The sequence below is a fragment of the Scyliorhinus canicula genome, chromosome 8, assembly GCF_902713615.1.
Source record: "Scyliorhinus canicula chromosome 8, sScyCan1.1, whole genome shotgun sequence".
NCBI classification, from domain to species: Eukaryota; Metazoa; Chordata; class Chondrichthyes; order Carcharhiniformes; family Scyliorhinidae; genus Scyliorhinus; species Scyliorhinus canicula.
The window spans coordinates 5,727,221-5,750,886 of record NC_052153.1 but is presented as its reverse complement, the minus strand read 5'-3'; the positions used below and the strand labels follow the sequence as shown (position 1 = coordinate 5,750,886).

General features: G+C 45.7%; 1 protein-coding gene across 5 annotated transcripts in view; it reads right to left on the bottom strand.

Moving 5' to 3' along the window:
- Nucleotides 1–5,408: 5,408 nt before the first annotated feature.
- pip5k1ba (phosphatidylinositol-4-phosphate 5-kinase, type I, beta a) overlaps nucleotides 5,409–23,666 on the bottom strand; it is a 166,761-nt gene continuing 148,503 nt past the window's right edge. For all 5 annotated transcript variants that reach the window (XM_038804080.1, XM_038804079.1, XM_038804083.1 and 2 more), the window contains 2 exons: nucleotides 17,304–17,421; nucleotides 5,409–6,658 (listed from right to left, as the gene is read on the bottom strand). In XM_038804080.1, the coding sequence (XP_038660008.1) occupies nucleotides 6,656–6,658; nucleotides 17,304–17,421 (121 nt within the window). In that variant the 3' untranslated portion in view covers nucleotides 5,409–6,655. The remainder of the gene's footprint in view (nucleotides 6,659–17,303; nucleotides 17,422–23,666) is intronic.

Below are 23,666 nucleotides of genomic sequence, written 5' to 3'. Positions count from 1 at the left end.
CACGGGGCGAACGTCAGTGGGAGAGGCGGGGCCACGGGGCGAACGTCAGTGGGAGAGGCGGGGCCACGGGGCGAACGTCAGTGGGAGAGGCGGGGCCACGGAGCGAACGTCAGGGGGAGAGGCGGGGCCACAGGGCGAACGTCAGGGGGAGAGGCGGGGCCACGGGGCGAACGTCAGGGGGAGAGGCGGGACCACGGGGCGAACGTCAGGGGGAGAGGCGGGGCCACGGGGCGAACGTCAGGGGGAGAGGTGGGGCCACGGGGCGGACGTTACGGGGAGAGGCGGGGCCACGGGGCGGACGTTACGGGGAGAGGCGGGGCCACGGGGCGGATGTCTGGGGAGAGACGGGGCCAACGTCTGGGGGAGAGGCGGGGCCACGGGGCGAGCGTCAGGGGAGAGGGGGGCCACGGGGTGAGTGTCAGGGGAGAGGCGGGGCCACGGGGCGAGCGTCAGGGGAGAGGCGGGGCCACGGGGCGGACGTCAGGAGCAGGGGGCGTGGCTGGTGCGTGCTGACTCGGAGGCGTGGTTTCTGCCTGCCCCGCCCCCAGCAGGACAATGGGGCTGAATTGTCTTATTGAATGGTGCAGCAGGCTTGACGGGCTGAGTGGTCTTGTCCTGCCCCTGTTTCATATAGTTACACAGGTCCGAGTAGGCCCTTCGGCCCCTCCATGCCTCCTGTCTGGACTGTCCGCAGAACAATACTTTTGACTATACCTTGGTACACGTGACAATAAGTCCAATCCATTCAATATGATCGTGGCCGATCCTCGAGCTCGATGTCACGCTTCCCCATACCCCTTGACACCTTTTGAGTCTAGAAATTATTTATTTCCTTCTTAAATATATGCAGTGACTTGTCCTCCACCGCCTCCTGTCGTGGAGAATTCCTCAGGTTTACCACCCCCAAGTGAGGAGATTTCTCCTCATCTCAGTCCTGAATGGCCTATCTCGTATCCTGAGACTGTGACCCCTTGTTCTGGACTCTCTAGCCAGAGGGGACATCATTCCCTGCACCCAGTCTGTCTAGCCCTGTCAGAATTTGATACGTATTTAAGAAATTCAAATTCACAAACTGATTTGCATTTATATGCTGCATTTCACAATCTCAGGCCCTCCCAGACAGTCAATTTAATGTATTCTGAACACTAGTCACTATTGTTAAAATTTAGAGTACCCAAATTTTTTTCCAGTTAAAGGGCAGTTTAGTGTGGCCAATCCACCTACCCTGCACATCTTTGGGTTGGGGGAGGTGAGACCCACGCAAACACGAGGAGAATATGCAAACTCCACACGGACAATGATCCGGTGCCAGGATCGAACCTGGGACCATGGCGCCGTGAGGCAGCAGTGCTAACCACTGCGCCACCGTGCTGCCCGACTAGTCACTATTGTAATGTCGGAAACGCAGCAGCCAATTAATACTAATCTTTATTAATGTCACAAGTAGGCTAACATTAACACTGCAATTAAGTTACTGTGAAAAGCCTCTAGTCGCCACATTCTGGCGCCTGTTCGGGTACACAGAGGGAGAATCAGAATGTCCAATTCACCTAACAAGCACGTCTTTTGGGGCTTGTGGGAGGAAACCCACGCAGACACAGGGAGAACGTGCAGACTCCGCACAGACCGTGCGGTGCCGGGAATCCAAGCCGGGAATCAAACCCGTGTCCTTGGTGCTGTGAAGCAACAGTGCTAATCACTGTGCTACCGTGCCACCCATACAACAATCTCCCCCAAATATGATAGTGACCAGACCAAGTACTTTTATAATGTTGGTGGAGAGTCAAAAATGGACTGAGGACACAAATGTGAACCTACCTGCTGTTCTTCGAATGGTTTCATTTGGATCTTATAAAACCAAAGCAACATAATGCTGCTGGTGGAAATCTCAAACTTGGCAGATTTGTTGGGTTCTCTTGTCAGGCCAGCTGAAATTCGAACTTTTGGCCTAAAACCTTGGACATTAGTTTCTATGCAACTTGTAACTAACTTGAGGGTTAGTACCAGCTTCAGCTAATGCACCTTTGGAAGTGGTGAAGGAGGACGAGTAAGCTGGAGACAAGTGGATAGGTATGACTGTGACAATGAGTTAATGACACATGGGGGGGGGGGGGGATTTATGTAAAAGAGACAGGACCGGACCCAGTTGTACGTGAAATGTATATATAGCCTATATTGTTTGGGTTAAAACTGAATTCACAAGCAGAACTAAGTGAAACAAAAGTATACTGACTTAATGACACTTAACCATTTTGCCTTAAAAAATCTAACCAATCTTGATGCATGCATTCAGAAAAGCAAACTGAACTCTATGTTTAAAGAAGTCTGAATGTGTACTTTATTACTAATACAGACTGTCCAGATCACTTAAAACATTTCCGTGACTTTGGGTTGCAGTTAGTATATCATCCATTCAAACCACAAAGTTCTCCTGCAGGATATTATCACATTTTAAGACTTCTTTAAGCATCACTGAGGAGTTAGTTGAGAATGTACTGTCCTTGCCATATTCCCCAAGCAGGGGGAGAGAAATTACTTGTTCAGAACAAGCACATCATTTCTCAATGATTCCTATAATGTGATCAAAGGCCAGTCTGGAACAATTTTTAAACTTCATTTACAGGTGGCCAGGCCAACATTTATTGCCCACCCCGAAATGCCAAGTTTGTCAGCAGCATGATTCTGATTGATGGCCAGCACTGCATCTGGTGGTGCTCGATAAGGAATCTTAACCGTAATTCCTGAAAATCTAAGCTCCACCTAGGTGGGGTGTCTAATGAATGTGGTTACAACCAGGCAGTCTTTGAATGCTCTCCCTCTTATTCAACATGGTAGCAGTGATTAGCACTGTTGCTTCACAGCACGAGGGTCCCAGGTTCGATTCCTGGCTTAGGTCACGGTCTGTGCGGAGTCTGCACGTTCTCCCCGCGTCTGCGTGGGTTTCCTCCCACAAGTCCCAAAAGACGTGCTTGTTTCGTAAATTGGACATTCTGAATTCTGCCTCAGTATACCCACACAGGTGCCAGAATGTGGGATTTTCACAGTAACTAGTAACTTCATTGTAGTGTTGATGTAAGCCTACTTGTGACACTAATAAAGATTATTAGAGATACCACGCAGCATTTTATTTTAATTGCAGTCATATATATCAAATATCCTGTACATGCAGAATTGAGTAGCTGAGTTATATAGTTAATGTAAGCCTGTCATTTACAATGTAGATTTTATGATGCATTAAATTTTAGTTAAGGTAATTGTAGGTATTGAGTGTTCTGTAGGTATCCAGTGTTCGGCACAATAATGATTGTGTAAGCTGTCTGCCAGATTTCTCCAACCTCACCCTCCCCATTTTCCCTCTGGCGTTGGACGAAGCCGGATGCATTAAAATGGAGTCACACCGGGGAGCAAGTTTAGGAAGCACTGCTTTAAAGAACATGAGTAATGGGCAGATGCTAGAAGTGACCAGGATGCGGTCAGATTGGCATTAATAAAGCCAACCAGTTCAGTGTTAGTTTAGGGATGGAAATCTGCCATCCTTAATCTGGTCTGGCCTTCTGAAGTGCTCGAGCAAGCCATTCTGTTGCATTGGGGATCTAGGATGAACAATAAATAGGGCTTTATTTGAAAAATGATGCGAACAAAGTACATGTACATTTTTCATAGAATCATAGAAGTTAGAATGCAGAAGGAGGCCATTCGACCCATCGAGTGCACGGCCCTCGGAAAGAGCACCCTACCTAAGCCTGCACCTCCACCCTATCCCACAGTTCCACCAGTGATCCTGCATTCTTCCTGTTCACACGAGTCTAATTCTCTTTTGAAAGCCACAACTGAACCTACCTCTACCACCCTCTCGGTTAGTGCATTTCAGATCCTAACCACTCGCTGCATGAAAACATTTCTCATGTCACCATTGCTTCTTTTGCTAATGACCTTAAATCTGTGCCCCCCCCCCCCCCCCCCAAATTTTGATCCTTCCACCAATGGGAACAGTTTTTCCTTATCTACTCAGTCCAGACTCCTCCGTGATTTCAAGTACCTTAATAATAATACAGCCAGGTAAGTAAACAAATAAAAGCCATCTTTAGAGTTTGATAAGATCAGCATAAAGTAAGGAGCCATCAATAAGAGAGGCACTAATAAATCCATTAGATAATTTAGAAGAAATATCTTTATCCATAGACTGATGAGAATGTTAGAACTTACTGCCCTTGAAGTAATTGATGCAAATAGTGTTGATGCATTTAGGGAGAAGCTGGGTTAGGTTAGTCTAGCCTTTTCACCTGGGGGGTGAGGGGTCACATTTCAAAATTTTCCCATTCAAGAAGCCAATGAGCACATTTTGCAAAGATAACCTTTGGCACAACATTCAACATGAATTTCAAAAGAAATACTGAGGTACGAAAAACAACTCGCTGAGCAAAAAGGGAACTAATTAATAAAGAGGAGTATTGCAGAGTAATTGTGTGTGTTTGTAGATCACTGCCAGACTCTCTACCTCTCCAAATTCTCTGATATCTGCTCCCTAAGCCCCCCTTCTCACCCCACCCCACTCACACATTCTCCACTCGCTCAGATGGCAGTGGGTTCCACTCAGGCATGCCTAGGCTTTGTCCCCCAAGATCTCTGCTCCCTGCATCCAGAACTCTGCTCCGCTCCCTGTGCCGCAGCACCTCTGCTCCCGCTCCTTTGTGCCTGGCCCAAGGCTCACTGGCCCTCTGGCACCACTCCTGGGGCCCAAAGTCTCCGCTACTCCTGATAAGACCGTTACTATCCCACATTTTCTGCTGATAGATTCGCCAGGCAGACCATCAGCAGCAAACATGGGAATGAAATGGCATGTGCTTGGGAGGAGCAGCGCCAAGCAGATTCTTACCTGTTTGACAAGCATTTTGTAGACTGGCTCCGGGGGTCATATAGAGTCATGGGGGACTCCAGAGAAGGTTCACTAGGTCAATCCTGGGTCTGGAGGGATTTCTTTTATGAATAGGTCAGGCCTGCACTCGTGGGGAGATTAGAAGAATGAGAGGTGATCTTATTGAGACAGATAGAATTCTCAGGGGGCTTTGACAGGGCAGATGCTGAGAGGTTGTTTCCCCTTGTGAGAGAGTTTAGGACAAGAGTAAGGGATCACCCATTTTAAGCCAGAGATGAGGAGGAATTTCTTCTCCGTGTGTAGTGAATCTGTGGAATTCGTCACCTCAGAGAGATGGGCCGTTAAGTTCAAGGCTGAGATGGAGGAAGGGAATCCAGGGTTATGGGCAGAAGGCAGGAAAGTGGGGTTAATGATCAGATCAGTCACGATCTCATTGATCAGGGGAGCAGACTTGATGGATCGGATGGCTTAGTTCTGCTCCTACAATTTGTGGTCACACGCAGGTTGCAAATCAGCAAATAATTTCCTGGAATTAAGTTCAACTTTCTTTTATTTATTCTCTGCTGGTCAATTCTTTCCAAGTGCTTACTAATTGATTCAAAACATTGGTCGAGGAAACTGCTGTTCAGTTTGCCCTGGCTGCTGGTTTTTTTTTTTGCTAAACCATGTCCACCAGGGGATGCCAGACATTTCCCCTTTTCATAAATCTCCTTTACAGAAGAACAGCTACAGCAAGACATAATTTAAATAAATGTAGAGGCTCAACAATTGTGTAACATTTAAATAATCTGAACATGATTGCTTAAAGAAATTTTTCTTTTTTTTTTATAAAGATGATTCTACTTCAGAATGGCAGCAAAACTCAAAGTCCTATACAATCTACATACATAATATGCAGCATAAATTTTAGCAGGCCATTCAACTCTTTACACTATACACCTCAGAAGATAATTTTGACAGATAATTCCTGTACAATACTTTTATTAAGTGGACATCAAGTTATAGGAAGCATCTCTCAAGCAAACTCCTTTACAATTTTAAAGATATTTATTTACAGCGACCTTTGAGACCACCCTGAAAGACTTCATTAAAATAGACCTTTTGTCATTTTTAAAATAGATATCGAGATGAAGTACACACATTTCTGTAAACTTTTTTTTTGTTTCAAACGGACGGGTAAGCAAAATTAGGGTTTCTAGAGTAAGTGTTAATGTAGTCATGTGCAAACATTGCAATTCAATGCAAGTATAAAGTAGACATTTTCGTTTTCTTCCAGAGGCTGATTAAAAGACTGCTTCTTAGGAAATTTAGCAAAATAGAACAGTTAACATTTACGCTTTTTAGGCATAAGTGTTTTTGGCATCTGAGAAAAAACTTCTTTTTTTTTAATCTGCCAGACACTGAAATGTATGCAATCAAAACTACCGAAGTAACAAAATATAAATCTCAGAACCAGTAAAAATGACAAGCTCTTCTTGGTTGATCGGTGGGATCACAAAAATGGGGCAGCGGGGGAAGGAAAAGAACTGCATTTCTATAGCAGCAATACAGACTTGGTGCTGAAGTGTGAAATGTTTCTCGTGAACCCTGTACTGTTCAATGTCGCTTGACAAAGTTCATGGCACTTGCCAGAATCCTGTTCGGCAAACAGGATTCCGGTTTCAATTCTTCATTAGCCGGAGTAAACGAAGCATCCTTCACTTCCAGGTGAAGGAAAGCTCGGGCTGGACTGGATATTCTTCCTCTGCCCAAACCGTTCAACTGCTTCTTCATGTTCGTTTACTAGATTCAAAACAAAAATCATCGTGAGAGACTTTGTAAGGGAAGATAGTTGTGTTGCTTAACGCATTTCAGCATCTTTGAAATAATTAATTTTAAGAATTCAAATTGCAGATCCCTTGGCCAAGCAATGTCAACATAACCTGGCAATATTGGCGCGGAGAGAGCAAACCTTTCTTCAAGGCCAAGTTCGACAGATTAGATTATTTCTAACTTTAATAAAACTGTACACATTTGGATATCTTAAATACCGTGATGGTAACAGGTTCCAGCTTGGTTGAAAAGTGCAGCTACAGTACATATAGTGGTGCAATTTGTCTTGCCATCAATCTAAAATGTATTACTTCTATCTACTTGGCAGTTTGCTGTAGACAGCGCAAGATTAGTGGTTCCCTGGATAACGCATAATTCCCTTTTCTTGTTCAGACTTCAAGAAACTTAAAAGTTTTACCATTCAAAGAACCATTCAATTGTAATTCAAAAATATTTATTTATGGTCAAATATCCCTCATCACGGCCCAAATCCTCCGGTCTCCGGATTGGAGGACACCAGACATACAGCTGAAGATGCGCCGGGATCCCGTGGAAGTTCTGATGTGTTGACCTACGTGGGAATAGCCTGGGAAGTCTCAACTTCTGACAGGCAGTTCCCTGCATCCACCACCAATGTTACCTATTGTGGCATTATCATAAATGTAAAGAACTGCAAGGGTTAATATGATGTCTAAATCAACCACTACAGGGAGCTAGATGTACAACTATATAAGGCATTGATGATAGGCCTTGTGGGTGAGAAGTTGAGGAGAAAACTAGAGTACAGACAGAAGGAAAGATAGTGTGAGTGAGAGTAGATCATAGTTAATGTAATAGTGTAGAAATTAGTAGTAGCTGAGTATAGAATATATGTTTATTACCAACTGTGTATTATATAGGAGTAAGTGTCGAATCCAATTAAGTCGTGTTTATAGATTTAAAAGCTATTTGTGGTCTTTGTGAACACTACGCCAACTATCCTAAAATTAGAAACACAAAGCACACCACACTTATTGTTGGAGACTTTGGACAATTCAATGCACTTACCTGGATAGTAGCCCAGGAAATGTTAGACAGAAAAAAGGCAGTCTAACTCCTGGGTAAGTACACAACAGACTCAGCGACAATCAGTCACATTGATCTTCCACACCAACTATGTCCCCACCCCCGACCCGAAGAGCCCTACCAACTACCATCTCATCAACGTTCAAACTGAACGCATCATATGGCAGCTAGTACCTTAATAAGGGTTCATGTCCTGTCCTCCCTGTGATTCTGCTGTGACAAAGTTCTCCAAGGGACAGTGCACTCCACATTTCTAGTAGAGCCTCGAAAGACCCTGTCAAAAGTGCAGGGCAGTGTCGAGTTGGGGAAAGCGGAGCAGCAATTCGACAATGACTGCTGCTCCTCAGAAGATGTAGGTCCAGATAACTGAATGAAATTACCGCACATGGCAAGTTGAGTGTTCAGTTTATTTGTTTATAACAAGAACCAGTACTTCCAGTCTGGAATTCAATTTTCTTCTTTAAAAAAAGAGGAAATAGTTTCAAGGACAAAGCTCACAAACCGAATTGACTAAATTAAGCCCATTCTTTCATTCAATAAATGAGCTTCTCGATAAAGATTGTGGAACTGCAGTCACGTTAAAATGACTAGACTCTCTGCTGTAACTGAATCTGCTTCTTTGCCCATTTCATCAAATTGTCAGTTTACATACAATACCGTTGTGTCTGGATTAAATCCAAATTTTGCCAAAGTTTCCACTATGTAACATAATCATGGATAGCGAGAACTTTTGCAACGACTACTGGGTTTTGGCTCTGGGGGAGGGGGAATTGTTGCTGCCTTAAAAAATATATCACCACCATTTCTGAGCAATTGAGATCAAGAAAATGGGCATATTTCATATGATCATAGACTCATTACACCACAGAAGATTGCCATTCGGCCCATCGCGTTCACAACCTGCATCACTTGCCCAAAACCTTAGATTGCGTCCTCTGGTCCTTGCACCTTCAGTTAAGCCTAAACTTGTCACAATCGTGTATAACTCTATCAAATCTCCCCTCAGCCGCTATTGCGACAAGGAAGACAACCCTGCTCCTCCAACCCAACCTTGTTACTAAAATCCTTTGCTCCTGCCACCATCCTGGTCTCCACCATTTCCACTGAAATGTAGTTGCCATTTTGCGAAGTGACAGACCACAAAGTGGGCCACTCGCTTCCCGGCCAAAGTGCTTGGCCTTTGCTCGCAGGTTCCAACAGCCCCCCCCCCTTCAAAGGGGAAACATCAAGAGACGCGGACGTCTGGAGGGTAAGCCATTCTGTGGAGCTTCATGCAGATGCTCTAACCGTTTGCTGTCCTAACCACATTATTCTCAGAATGTTATCTAGATGGGCCAACCACTTCATTGTTTATCACACGTTGCATTCTGTAACTTGCGAAGAAAGAATGACCAAGCAAATGTGGCCTGTGTTTGGAACCTGACCTATTGGAATTCTGAAGCACCTGCCACATTTTGGCAAAGTGCACACAGTCATTCTTCATCAGTGATGAATGAAGATAATTGGAAGTACAGTCTTAGCTTAGTGTGGGGGGGGGGGGGGGGGGGGAATACTCCCTGGACGTGGATGCTAGGGGCTGGATTCTCCATCAGCGGGATCCTCCTTTTCGCCGGCAGCGCACTCATGGTTTCCCGACAGCGTAGGGGTGCCCACAATGGGAAACCCCGTTGGCAGGACGGAGAATCACACTTCGGGCGGGGGCGCGCCGCACCAGGAAACGGGTGTGGTGGGGCGGAGAATCCTGCCCCAAGTCTTTGTAGCAAGTGAGTTTGATCTCAAATTCCAACATTTTGTGGACGACGCGTGGCACAGTGGTTAGTACTGCTGCCTCACAGTGCTAGGGACCTGGCTTCAATTTCCAATCTTGGGTGACTGTGGAGTCAGCATGTTCTCCCCGTGTCTGCGTGGGTTTCACCCCCACAGTCCAAATATGTACAGGTTAGGTGGATTGGCCACGCTAAATTGCCCCTTCACGCCCAGGGCTATGCAGGTTAGGTTCCAGGCTAGGGCAGGGTGGGTAGGTGAATGGACCTAGATAGTGTTTGGAGGGTCAGTGCAGACTCGATGGGCCGAATGGCCCTGTTCTGCACTGCAGGAATTCTATGAACCAAAATACAATCAGAAACCCCCCAACTAGATATGACCATCAAAGGTTTTGCACAAGGGAGACAAGGACCAGCTTTGAAAAGTAGTTGATTGGCCCTAGAACGGATGACAAACTGGGATGAGACATTTCAGTCATTGGGAAGATGCAGAGCGGGACCCATACCGGCTCTCAAGCATGTGGATAGACAGCTGTATTTCCACGTTTTGGACATAAATGGGAAGGCCGAATCCATTTCACCTGCCTGTTCAATTTGGTGACTGCGACTAACCTTATGACAGGCAGATTCACACTAGTACCTAAGTAAATAGGGGACCATTCAGGTGTAAAACTGAGATGTGGGCGATATGAATGTGCAGTCAGATTCCTCATTTTCCAAGCATTTGACAGACGACTCAACAGGCAAGTGATTTCCACCTGGGACAGTATATCCTTTCTCACCATTAACATAGAAACATATCAAATGGGAGGCCATTCGGCCCTTTGAGTCTGCTCCACCATTCATTATCATGGCTGATCATCCAACTCAATAGCCTAATTCCACCTTCCCCCCCCCCCCCCACCCTACCCCATGTCCTTTGAAATGAAATGAAATGAAAATCGCTTATTGTCACAAGTAGGCTTCAAATGAAGTTACTGTGAAAAGCCCCTAGTCGCCACATTCCGGCGCCTGTTCGGGGAGGCTGGTACGGGAATTGAACCGTGCTGCTGGCCTTGGTCTGCTTTAAAAGCCAGCGATTTAGCCCTGTGCTAAAGCAACCTGTTTGGATGGTTTTCACAAAGGCTGGTTCATCATGAGGGGAAATTGCCTCATGTTCAAATAGTTCACTCAAAGCAGAGAATTGCTATGTGTAAATGTGGGCTGTTGTGTGCTGAAAGCACTTCAAAAAGGCCTCACTTCCAGTCTGAAGGTGACCATCTATGTTTTCAAAATTTATCACTACTGTATTCAAAACACTAAAAGCACAATTACCTCACAGTCTTAAATTACAGAGCATGGTTACTGAGTGCAAAAGGGACATTTTTCGTCTCTTTTGTGGTTCGCTTTGATTGACGTGAGACAGAGATTTTGGTCAATGTGCCAGGAAAGGCAAGTCTTAAATGACGGCTTACGACTGATGGCCTAAAGTTTCACCTGATGCATCAGGAGAACTGCATTGCCAGCTGTTTCTCTCCTCCCCCCCCCCCCCCCCCCCCCAGGGCGGCATGTGGCGCAGTGGTTAGCACTGGGACTGCAGCGTTGATTGACAGGGAACTGGCGAGCACATGTAAATTAACTCTCCAGAATGATGCGAAACAACCTCAGAAACATCCGTCTTTTCAATCCTCGAGTGAACATACATGCTGATCGTCTGCTCCAAAGTCGGGCTGTTGGCGGGCAATTCGTTAGGAGCAGAATTAGGCCACTCGGCCCATCGAGTCCTCTCTGTCATTCAATCATAGCTGATAGTTTCCCATCCCCATTCTCCTGCCTTGTCTCCATAACCCCTGATCCACTGATTAATCAAGAACCTGTCTATTTCTGTCTTAAAGACACTCAGTGATTTGGCCTCCACAGCCGCCTGTGGCAAAGAGTTCCACAGATTCACCACCCTCTGGCTGAAAAAATTCCTCCTCATCTCTGTTTTAAAGGATCGTCCCTTTAGTCTGAGTTTTAGTTCTAGTTTTTCCTACAAGTGGAAACATCCTCTCCACGCCCACTCTATCCAGGCCTCGCAGTATCCTGTAAGTTTCAATAAGATCCCCCCCTCATCCTTATAAACGCCAACGAGTACAGACCCAGAGTTACTCTTGCACAACCAATGATCCCTCCAATCATTAACTATCAATACAATTTGCCCACCACCCAAGACATTCCTGCTCTCAGATTCCTTACATAGTTCTCGGTTTTAACTTGACACACAAAATGCTCTCTAGTTTATCTTTGACAAATGCTCTTCAGGTTGCACTTTTGTGTGAAAATCTTCGCACCCCTTGTGAGCTCCAGCCCAAAATTTCAAAACATTTCATGTTGCAACCAGCACATCAGACGAAGACCACTTTCAGTCTTCATTTTATGGATGGTGTGGGTTGGAATTTTAATTACTTCTTCCTCTTAAAACAGCTGTTTCACAATCGCAAATCTGATTTGGTTGTCCTCCTGAATCATGTCACTTTCTGTTAAGGTGAACAGCGAAGGAGGAAAAGAAAATCTATGCTTTTTGGAAAGTCTATACTCGGTAGTGGGTATGAGCCACGCTTGAAAGAGACTTGAACACACAGTCCAAGGGACTTGCCAGTATTTATCCCTCAACCAACAGCACTCAGGACAACCCAGGCATGATCTCATTGCCGTTGGTGGGATAACAGCAAATTACTGCGGATGCTAGAATCTGAAACAAAAACAGAAAATGCTGGCCAATCTCAGCAGGTCTGACAGCGTCTGTGGAGAGAGACGGGAGCTGATGTTTCGAGTCTGGATGACTCTTTGTCAAAGCTGTTTGTGGGATCTTTCTGTGTGCAACATTCAGGGCGGCACGGTAGCACAAATGGATAGCACTGTGGCTTCACAGCGTCAGGGTCCCAGGTTCGATTCCCCGCTGGGTCACTGTGCGGAGTCTGCACGTTCTCCCAGTGTCTGCGTGGGTTTCCTCCGGGTGCTCCGGTTTCCTCCCACAGCCCAAAGATGTGCAGGTTAGGTGAATTGGCCATGATAAATTGCCCTTGGTGTCCAAAAAAGGTTAAGTTGGGTTACTCGATGAGCCGAATGGCCTCCTTCTGCACTCTATGTTCTATGTATTCAATGCCGTTTCCTGTATCGGGGAAACGCCTTTCCGAAAAGTAACTAAGGGCAGCACGGTGGCCTAGTGGTTAGCACAACCGCCTCACGGCGCTGAGGTCCCAGGTTCGATCCCGGCTCTGGGTCACTGTCCGTGTGGGGTTTGCACATTCTCCCCATGTCTGCGTGGGTCTCGCCCCCACAACCCAAAAAAATGTGCAGAGTAGGTGGATTGGCCATGCTAAATTGCCCCTTAATTGGAAAAAATAATTGGGTAATCTAAATTTATTTTTAAAAAAGAAGTGTAACTGGAGGAGCGGCATGAATTTGTGGGCGCAGGTACTGAAATATCACTATTGTCCAGATCACCATGGGCAAAGTCAAATATTCCTGCAGGCACCCCCTGTGGGCCAGCACTGAAACACCAGTCAACAAATTAGTCATCTTGCTACTGCGTGCAAACCTATAAATTGCCTCCATAAAATTCAACTGCCCAAACAGTCCACCATAGGGCATTTAAAGGCATTTAATTACCTTAAAGAGTTGTCATCTCTGGAGAAGGATCAATCAGAGCTCCAGTGGAGACCCCATTGGTGGAGGCACACCTTAACTGCAGCACAAACTGAAATGTCACACCACGGATTTGTACATCCCGCTGTCTGCAGCTCATGTCAGGGAACCGCCACCATTTGATAAAATACCCAAAGAGGACTCGCAAAATAGGGTCTTACTTCACCTTGGCATAGAAGTTTGGATTTGGCAACATTTACATCAATTTAGACAATTATTCATTGACGGGGGCGGCATGTGGCGCAGTGGTCAGCACTGGGACTGCGGCCTTGAGGATCCGGGTTCAAATCCCGGCCCTGGCTTGCTGTCCATGTGGAGTTTGCACATTCTCCTCATGTCTGCGTGGGTGCAGCGTAGGTGGATTGGCCACACTAAATTGCCCGTTAATTGGAAAAAAATAATAATTGGGTACGCTAAATCTATGAAAAAGAAATTATTAATTGACTGCACAATAATACATTTAAATAACTGAGACAGTCACTGCATTGCTAAATTAGTTTAAACTGGTTAGATGGGGAGGAATCTCGTCAAAATAGTATGTTAACCTTTAGTGTAAGGGTGTTGGAGGGTTTCCTCCGGGTGCTCCGGTTTCCTCCCACAGTCCAAAGATAGAAATAGAAATAGAACAGTACAGCACAGAACAGGCCCTTCGGCCCTCGATGTTGTGCCGAGCAATGATCACCCTACTCAAACCCACGTATCCACCCTGTACCCGTAACCCAAACAACCCCCCCCCTTAACCTTACTTTTTAGGACACTACGGGCAATTTAGCATGGCCAATCCACCTAACCCGCACATCTTTGGACTGTGGGAGGAAACCGGAGCACCCGGAGGAAACCCACGCACACACGGGGAGGACGTGCAGACTCCGCACAGACAGTGACCCAGCCGGGAATCGAACCTGGGACCCTGGAGCTGTGAAGCATTTATGCTAACCACCATGCTACCGTGCTGCCCACAAAGATGTGCGGGTTAGGTGGATTGGCCGTGCTAAATTGCCCGTAGTGTCCTAAAAAGTAAGGTTAAGGGGGGGGTTGTTGGGTTACGGGTATAGGGTGGATACGTGGGTTTGAGTAGGGTGATCATTGCTCGGCACAACATCGAGGGCCGAACCCAAAAATGTGCAGGGTAGGTGGATTGGCCACGCTAAATTGCCCCTTAATTGGAAAAAATAATTGGCTAATCTAAATTTTTTTTAAAAATTAAAAAAATTAAAAATCCACTTTGTAGAATCTTACAGGACAAAGGAGGCCATTAAGTTAGTCAGATGTGAGCTGGCTCTGTGAAAGAGTGCTGTCCAATTCAGTCCCACACCCCCTGCTCAATCCCCACATTCTGCAAGATGTTCCCTTTAAAGTCACAATTACATCTGTTGCTGCAACCCTTTCACGTGATGCATTCAAAATCCTAACAACATGACGTGGTCTTTTGTACCGAGGCGCTCAACTGAGGCTCTGTCGGCCCTCTTGCCTGGATGTAAAAGATCCCATGGCACATTTTAGATTAAGAGAAGGGGAGTTCTCTCCGATGATAAGTACTTATCCCACAAGCAGTGTCACTAAAGCAGATTATCCCGTCATTATCACAGTGCTGTATGTGGGAGCTTGCTGCACGCTAATTGGCCGTTGTGTTCCCTCCGTATAACTACACATACGCTAAGGAATGCAAGCCTTTCCTTTCTAAGTGGCAAAATGAAGGAGAACAAAAATCAATTAAATTCAGTAACACAAGCTGAAGGAGCAAATAAAAAAAACCCAGAATTGATGAATTACCATAAATTCCAAATTCTAACTCTCACCAGGGTACAAGTCACTCCCTTACTTTATGGTCGATGTTTCAGTAAAATTCCAAGGAGTCACATTCATGTTTAAACTGTTCCCCTATATTTACAGGACATAAGAACATGCATGAAGATGTGACATATATTTGCATCAAATTTCACGCTGCGTTAAACATGCGGCAATATAGCGAATTCGCCACTTTGAAAAATCGTTCATTCAACTTGAACATTTTCTCTTTGGTGTTTAAAGAAAATCAAGTGGGTGCAGAGCACACAGCTTCATGCAATTTTCAATCAATCTTCTTTCAATTGCATAGATTTTTCATGCAGGAAAGGAAAAAGTTTCTGAGCATTTTATGGGGCCTCCGACACCTTCCCCCCCCCCCCCCCCCCCCCCATCACTTTTCGAAAAGGACAATCCTGAATGTGGCACCATTTTGCGCGCCGACATGGGGCGGGATTTTCCGTGCCGCCGGACCGGTTTTCTGGTGGGGCGTGCCCCCGCCGGCAATGGGATGCTCCGCCCCGGCAGCCGGCCAATGGGGTTTCACTCACCCGCTCAAATGAACGTGAAAGAGCATTTTTACTCCCAATGCGCCATTCGTTTTTGAACTGTACCCTGAAATACCATTGTTCGAAATGCTTTTCCATCCAAATTCATCAACGTGCTGTTTCCAGCACATCTCTGGCAGTACTTTGAAAGACGCACGACAATTACCAATTTCTATCCAAACTCCATTACTGAATAGAAATGGGTCAGTGGTTTACACTCTTGCCTGAGTCAAAAGGTCATGGGATCAAGTCCCACACCAGAGACCCGAGTGTGTAATTTAATCCAGAATTTCCAGTGGAGAACCAAGGAGGTGCTGCGCTCTCGGAGGTGATGGATTCCCTTTGGACAAACATTAAACATTGTCTGTGCGGAGTCTGCATGTTCTCCATGTCTGCACGGGTTTCCTACGCGGGCTCCGGTTTCTTCCCACAAGTCCCGAAAGACGTGCTTGTTGGATGAATTGGACATTCTGAATTCTCCCTCTGTGTACCCAAACAGGCGCTGGAATGTGGCGACTCGGGGCTTTTCACAGTAACTTCATTGCAGTGTTAATGTAAGTGTACTTGTGGCAATAATAAAGATTATTTATTATTTAAAAGATTATCTTTGCCCTCTTCAAGATCTTGTGGCCCTACTTCAAAGAATAGGAGAATTCTTCCCGATGTCCTGGCCAATATTTATTCTTCAACCAACATCACCGAAACATGCCATTTGATCAATATCTCATTGCCATTTGTGGGAGCTTGCTGTGTTTCCTACATTTCACCAGTGCACATACTACAAGAGCACTTTGGGAGAGCCCAAGATTGCAAAAGGTGCGGTATAAATTCAAGCTCCTTCTTTACATCTCATACATAATATTCTTTTAATCCAATTGGTGATCAATAAGATGGACATTGGTCTGTTTATAGGACAATAGCAAGCAGCTGTTTCCTCTGGGTTTTAGCCGGTACCTGCTTTGTGTTAAGACCGTTGAACGCTCAAGGAAAAATAATTTTACAGGTATCAGATTGCAAACAAAGGTCATTTAAAACTGACCAGCCTTCAAATCACACATTGTACAAAGTAAAATGAAACAAAATTAAACAAATCCAGAGCTGCACTCAACTTCTTACATGCTCACTGTCAACTCAGCTTGAATTTTTCATATGTGAACTTTTCAAAAACATTTGACGTTGTATTTAACCATAAGTGACATTTTATTAATCCCCTCCTGCCTCCCTGTTACTCTATAAAGTCCCTTCTCCATCACTGCAAATACTATGCATTTGATATATTTGCTGACAGGCGTTAAACTCAGCCAAAAACAATTCACTAGTGTTGGTTTTCCTCATTTACCACCTGCCTCCCAAACTGGGTCAGGATGTGCTGGGGCACAAGGAGAGAGTTGCTAAGTGCCCACATTGGCACAGATCCCAAATTGTTAAATTCTTTTATGTCCCTGCCAAGTTAACAGCAAAGGACATCTCCTCAAATTGATACAATCATCTTTTAGTTCACTCTCCGTAATTGAATTATTCATGTACAGGAGGAAACTAACCAGCTTTACGTGCCATTTACCGGGAAATTAATATTTTGTAAATAAGTATCATTTGATTAAGTGACAAATTCAATGAAGAATAGATTTGTAAACAAGCCACTTATCAATCTGAATTACAAAAAAATAATACTTTTAATAATTGTCCACATTGCATTTGTGATTTAATCATGTGATTGTAACAGAGCATTTGCAACAGTAAAGAAGAAGCCCATGTTCCCGAACGTCCCTGTGAAGAGGTACTTACCAAGTGAATGTCAAATTCTGAATCATCATCATTTTCTATTTCTAGTGTGCTTTGCTCCAGTGTTAAACAGATTGCACTGTCCTCCAAAGTGACGGTGGAGCTAGTTGGGTTCTCCTCCCTGAAATTGCAATTTAAAAAATAATTAACAAAGGTAGTTTGCCAATAACATCTATTTGTCACACTGCCCAGCACTCAATGGTGGATAAAGGATTCCTTTTGCATATTTAATAAACCAATCGTATTTGACGTTGAATGATGTGGTTGTTTGCAGCAGGAAAGAGATGAATTCCGTATCCGCAGCCTGTACCTCAGCAAGTGCAGAAGGGCAAGAGTGGAGGTAGGTTTTAAATATTACAAAAATTATTGCGGCCAAATATTTTTCCAATGGGGGGGTGGGGGAGAATATATCGGGGATGGGGTGCTAAAGAATTTATTTTAAAAAATCTCAAACAGAACAAGTGGGATATAGGTGTATATTAGTAAGAATCATAGAATCCCTACAGTGCAGAAGGAGGCCATTCGGCCCATCGAGTCTGCACTGACCCTGCTAAGGAGCATCCTATCTACCCCGCCCTATCCCTGTGACCCTCCTAACCTTTCGGAAACTAAGAGCCACTTTAGCACGGGCAAACCATCTAAGCTGCACATCTTTGGACTGTGGGAGGAAACCAGAGCACCCGGAGGAAACCCACGCAGACACGGGGAAGATGAAGATGACACAACTAATATTCCACAAATGTAGAATACACCTGGCTAAAACCTGGAATGTCAACGTAGACAGGACTGTGTTTGAATGAGGTGTATTAGGATGGACACCCTGTGAAAGAGGTTCAACCCAGTACATATCTGCTCACAGGACAAAACTTCAACAGTGCACCAAGGCTAACTGATTGGGTAGCACGGTAGCATAATGTTTGGAACAACTGCTTCACAGCTCCAGGGTCCCAGGTTCGATTCTTGGCTTGGGTCACTGCCTGTGCGGAGTCTGCACGTTCCCCCCCGTGTCTGCGTGGGTTTCCTCCGGGTGCTCCGGTTTCCTCCAACAGTCCAAAGATGTGCAGGTTAGGCGGATTGGCCGTGCTAAATTGCTCTTAGTGTTGGGTGGGGTTACTGGGTTATGGGGATAGGGTGGAGGTGTGGGCTTGGGTAGGGTGCTCTTTCCACTGTAAATTCTATGATAATATATTTTAACAAGAGTAAAGGAGATTTCCACAACAATCATATCGAGGTGCAAGAACATCATTTTAAATTGTATTTGCTCCTTCATATGATGATTATACACTTTGCCCACCTCGAAACGACTCCAGTATGCCTAGTACTTCTCGTCCAACTGCCGACAGAAATTTGCTGATTCTGCATCATTTTGCCAACACCAGATGGGGGGCATTTGATGCAAAATGACTCTCTGCACACATTTTTTAAAAAAAATGCATTTGGTGCATTGCCATGGAAGATGGTGGTACAGAAGTTCCATCGTGAGTGACAGTGGAAATAACTTCATTGTGGGTGGTTTCCTTCACCACCCGAGGCCACTCTCTCCTCACCGTGTACACCTGGTTGGGGGACTTTCCATTTCAATGGACGCTCCCCCTTTCACTTTTGTGTGACCAACACAAGGATCGCACAGCCACTCACTCATTCAATCCGCGGCCGGATTCAAAACCAACACAAAGCCCAAAATTGCATCACTTGCTCATTTCAGGAAGCCTCCGCTCGCTTTTGAAAAGCCGTGAATAGCTCTTCATCCAAGTGGGAACGCAAGATTTTGTTCGAGACTAGTCCTCTTTATCTCTTAACTGAATGGGCGAGTCTGCAAACTCTACACTTAATTGCTCCCTGCAAGTAGCCAACGCTGAAACCCAACAGATGATCCTTTGTATCCACTGCGGCAGCTGCCTTCGAAACAAACACAGCATCGGGAATTTCTCTTTGGTATCAATACCAAATTAATGCCAACTTCTGTGTCACGAGCGAATGGGAACACTAGGGAATTACCACTGTAAATCGGAAAGGAATTACTATGACCTCGTAAATATCTGAGCCGAAAAATGGGATTGGGGGGGGGCGGGGGGGGGAGAAGCTTTGAATCTTGCAAAGTAGTTATGGTATTCATATGTAAAATATCATTTTGAAACAAAAGATGTACACATATTCGACAGAAGCAATGGTGCAAGATGAATTTATAACAGGATAGCCAAGTGCTTGGTTACCACATTTCTCAGCTGTTACTTTGAACAAAAACAGCCCAGAGTTTGTGAACGTTTCCAAGAAAAGGCAGGAACCTCCGGAAAGTGATGTGGAATGTTGAGAGAACATTTCCACCAAATAAGCCACAGAGACCAAACGCTTGGGGCTAAAAAGATTTAGTTTCAGCTTCTTTTAAAAACTTTATGCTTCAAGGTAGGAATACCTATTAAGAAGACAGCAGTTTCTCAAAGAAAAAAAAAAAATTAAAGGGGATCCAACAGTGAGGCGCTTTCCTGAAGGATACAGTGAATTAAGATTAGAGGGAAGAATTACTATTCACTGTAACATCCTGTATCTTTGCCCTAGCCCAAGTCAACAGTTAGAAACACTGTGGCTACGTCAGGTCAGTGACTGGGAATTCTGCAGTGACAAACTCACTTCCTGACTCCCCAAAGCCTGCCCACCATCTACAAGGCACGAGTCAGGAGTGTGATGGAATATTCTCCACTTGTCTGGATAATTGCAGCTCCAACAATACTCAAGAAGCTCAACACCATCCAGTAGCCCCGCTTGATTGTCGTCCATCAGCCACTTTAAACATTCACTCCTTCCACCACTGATGCACAGTAGCAGCTGTGCGTACTGTGGTGATATGATTTGCATAGCTGTCTGCCATTGGGGCAGAACACCGGCTTACCATTGGCCCTGGTCGGTCATGTGCCTCTTGACCGATTGGTTGAGACCAGTCATGTGACAGCTCTCCGATTGGACGAGAGGCTGAATTAACTACACCTCCTTGCCGAGGTATAAATAGTCAAACGCCCGGCGGTCGTCCATTTTATTGTAGACAACTGCAGGGCTAAGTTCTAGCTTATTAAAGCCTAACTTTTGTATAGCAACTCGTCTCTCGTGCAATTGATGGCTCATCACGTACCATCTACAAGATGCACTGCAGCAACTCATCAAGGCTCCTTTGACAGCACCTTCCAAACCCACAACCTCCATCACCTAGAAGGACGAGGGCAGCAGGCACAGGGGCCACCACCACCTGCAAGTTCCCTTCCAATCCACACACCATCCCGACTTGGAAAGACCCCGCCGTTCCTTCACTGTCATTCAGTCGGAATGCTGGAATACACTCCCTACCGGCATCATCAAACTGCAAAGTTCAACACAGCAGCAGCTCACCCAATGGTAATTAGGTTAGGGTAATAAATGCCGACTTTGCCAGCAATTCCCAGAACCCATGAGTGGATTAGAAAGCGGCCATTGACGGAACAGAGCACAATAATTGGAGAGTCATTAATTCACAAATTCAATAGTTCTATTTCATATGTTCACAGATGATACATATGAAAATATAGTCATAGAATTTACAGTGCAGAAGGAGGCCATTCGGCCCATCGAGTCTGCACCGGCTCTTGGAAAGAGCACTCTACCCAAGCCCACAACCCCACCCTATACCCATAACCCCACCCAACACTAAGGGCAATTTTGGACACTAAGGGCAATTTATCATGGCCAATCCGCCTAACCTGTACATCTTTGGACTGTGGGAGGAAACCGGAGCACCCGGAGGAAACCCACACAGACACGGGGAGAACGTGTAGACTCCGCACAGACAGTGACCCAAGCCGGGAATCGAACCTGGGACTCTGGAGCTGTGAAGCATGTGTGCTAACCACTATGCTACCGTTTCTTTAAAAATCCCAAACCATCCTCTTCAACATATCATCATCCTGGCAGGGTTTAGACATACCCATATAGAGGTTAACTGACAGATAAATTGTTTCTTCTTTCATCTGCTGCTCTGCCCAACACGTGTTTGGTTCTGTCTCTGTGCCCTGTTGCTTCTTAGTCTGCTGGTGGAAGAGGATCATGTGGGAGAAAGCTGCGGAGATCTTGCTGGCCACATCTTCTGTTTGGGGGTCGGGGGGGCGGATATCTGAAATCACATTCCTGATGATTGGCACCAGCCATTTTCCATTCTGAATGCATCCCCAGTCGTCCAGCGCTCCATCAGAACGACCCATTCAGCTATCTCCAACTTCCCTTTCTACCAGTCCATTTACTCCTCTTGCTCTGCCTATGAATTATCACCTGAACCCCTGTAGCTGCCCCTCACCGTTGCTCCCCAGATGTTTCACCCAAAGGCGGATCTGTCAGATTGGAGCAATACAAAGAGTGATTAAGGGGTAGAAGATGTGTGTGAACGTCGCGGGGGTTGGGCGCTAATCACGTTCATATGTCTTGGTCCTGTCCAAAGCTTGGGGAGTACTGGAAGGAGGTGTTTAGGGTAATTTCCAAGGGTGGTGCGTGTGAAACTGGACCCAGGTCCCCAGGAGGCCATATTCAGGGTGTCAAACCAGCCGGGGTTGGAACGGGTGCGGAGGCAGATATCATAGCCTTCGCCTCGTTGATCGCCCGAAGGCGGATCCTGCTGGGATGGAGAGCGGCCTCTCCACCCTGTGCCCTGGCATGGCGAGGGGACCTGCTGGAATACTTGACCCTTGAGAAGGTTAAGTTCGAACTGAGGGGAAGCTCGGAGGGGTTCTACAAGTCATGGGCATTATTTATTATACACTTTCAAGAACTGGATAACATCGAACATTAGTTGTGGGGGGGTGGGGGCTATGTATGTTAAAGATGACTATGGGTAATCCTGGATTCCTTTTTTGTCATTTGTTTATGTTAACATGCGGGCTGATGTCTGGGGCATGGTGGGAGGATGGGATCGTTGTTATTATTATGGGATTTGAGATATTTGTTGTTGGTTATTGTTTGTTGTTGGTGGGTGTAAATTCGGGAGAAAAATTGTGAAAAAGGAGAATAAAAATATTTTAAAAAAAATTCACTAATTCAATGGGAGACTCCTTCGACAGCACCTCGACAAACCCCCCCCCGCCCAAACCACCAAGTCACTCACCACCCTGACTTGGAAATATATCGGCCATTCCTTCACTGTCACTGGGTCAAAATCCTGGAACTCCCTCCCTATCAGCACTGAGGGTGTACCTGCAGTGGTTCAAGAAAGCAGCTCACTACCATCACCGTCTCAAGGGCAATTAGGGACGGGGAATAAATGCTGCCCAACCTGGAGATTTCCTCATCCCTGGTTATACTGCCGCCCAGTCTGTGTGACCCCCCCCCCCCCCCCCCCCCCTAGGTTGAACCCAGTGTGCTCCTCTACTTTGAGCAGTGGAGGGGGGTAGGAAGGGAGGGGATGGGGGCAGCAGGATGTCTGGGCTCTCCTGGTTGGAGCGGCAGTAATAGGACAACGTTTTTGAAGTGTAGTCTTGCCCATGTCCCAATTCTCCGCCTTACCCTGTGAGAACACTGGATGGATGACGTGACAGGTGGAATTAGTATCTGTACTGGTTCTGTACATAGAACATAGAATAATACAGTACAGAACAGGCCCTTCGGCCCACGATGTTGTGCTGAACATTTGTCTTAGATTAAGAACAAATTAATCTACACCCCATCATTCTACCCTAATCCATGTACCTATCCAATAGCCGCTTGAAGGTCCCTAATGTTTCCAACTCAACTACTTCCACAGGCAGTGCATTCCATGCCCCCACTACTCTCTGGGTAAAGAACCTACCTCTGACATCCCCCCTATATCTTCCCACCATTCACCTTAAATTTATGTCCCCTTGTAATGGTTTGTTCCACCCGGGGAAAAAGACTCTGACTGTCTATCTATTCCCCTGATCATCTTATAAACCTCCATCAAATCGCCCCTCATCTTTCTCCGTTCTAATGAGAAAAGGCTGAGCACCCCCTATATCTTTTTACACCTGTAGAAAGATGTACAGGACTCTTGGGTCCCATCAAACCGGAACAGGTTCTGGCTTTCTCGCCGGTGGTGGTGTTTGGCCAGTGTAAGGAAACTCAACTTCCAGAAAAGAGGTCCTTTTTTTGTCCTATATTCTTCTCTTTTGTCAGGCCTGGAAACATAGCAACATGAATTTGCCTTGAACCCCTCCGTCCAGTCTGTTCTGCCATTCAACTAGAACATGGCCAACCAACATGTTACCGCTTAGCCGCAAGGAGGCTCAATCACAAATCTGTCAACCTGAGATTTCACGTTGTCAAACTGACCCCCAACATCAGAACCTCTCGAGGAAGTGAGTTTCTGATTTTCACTGCCTACCTGTGGGGGCTTCTGCA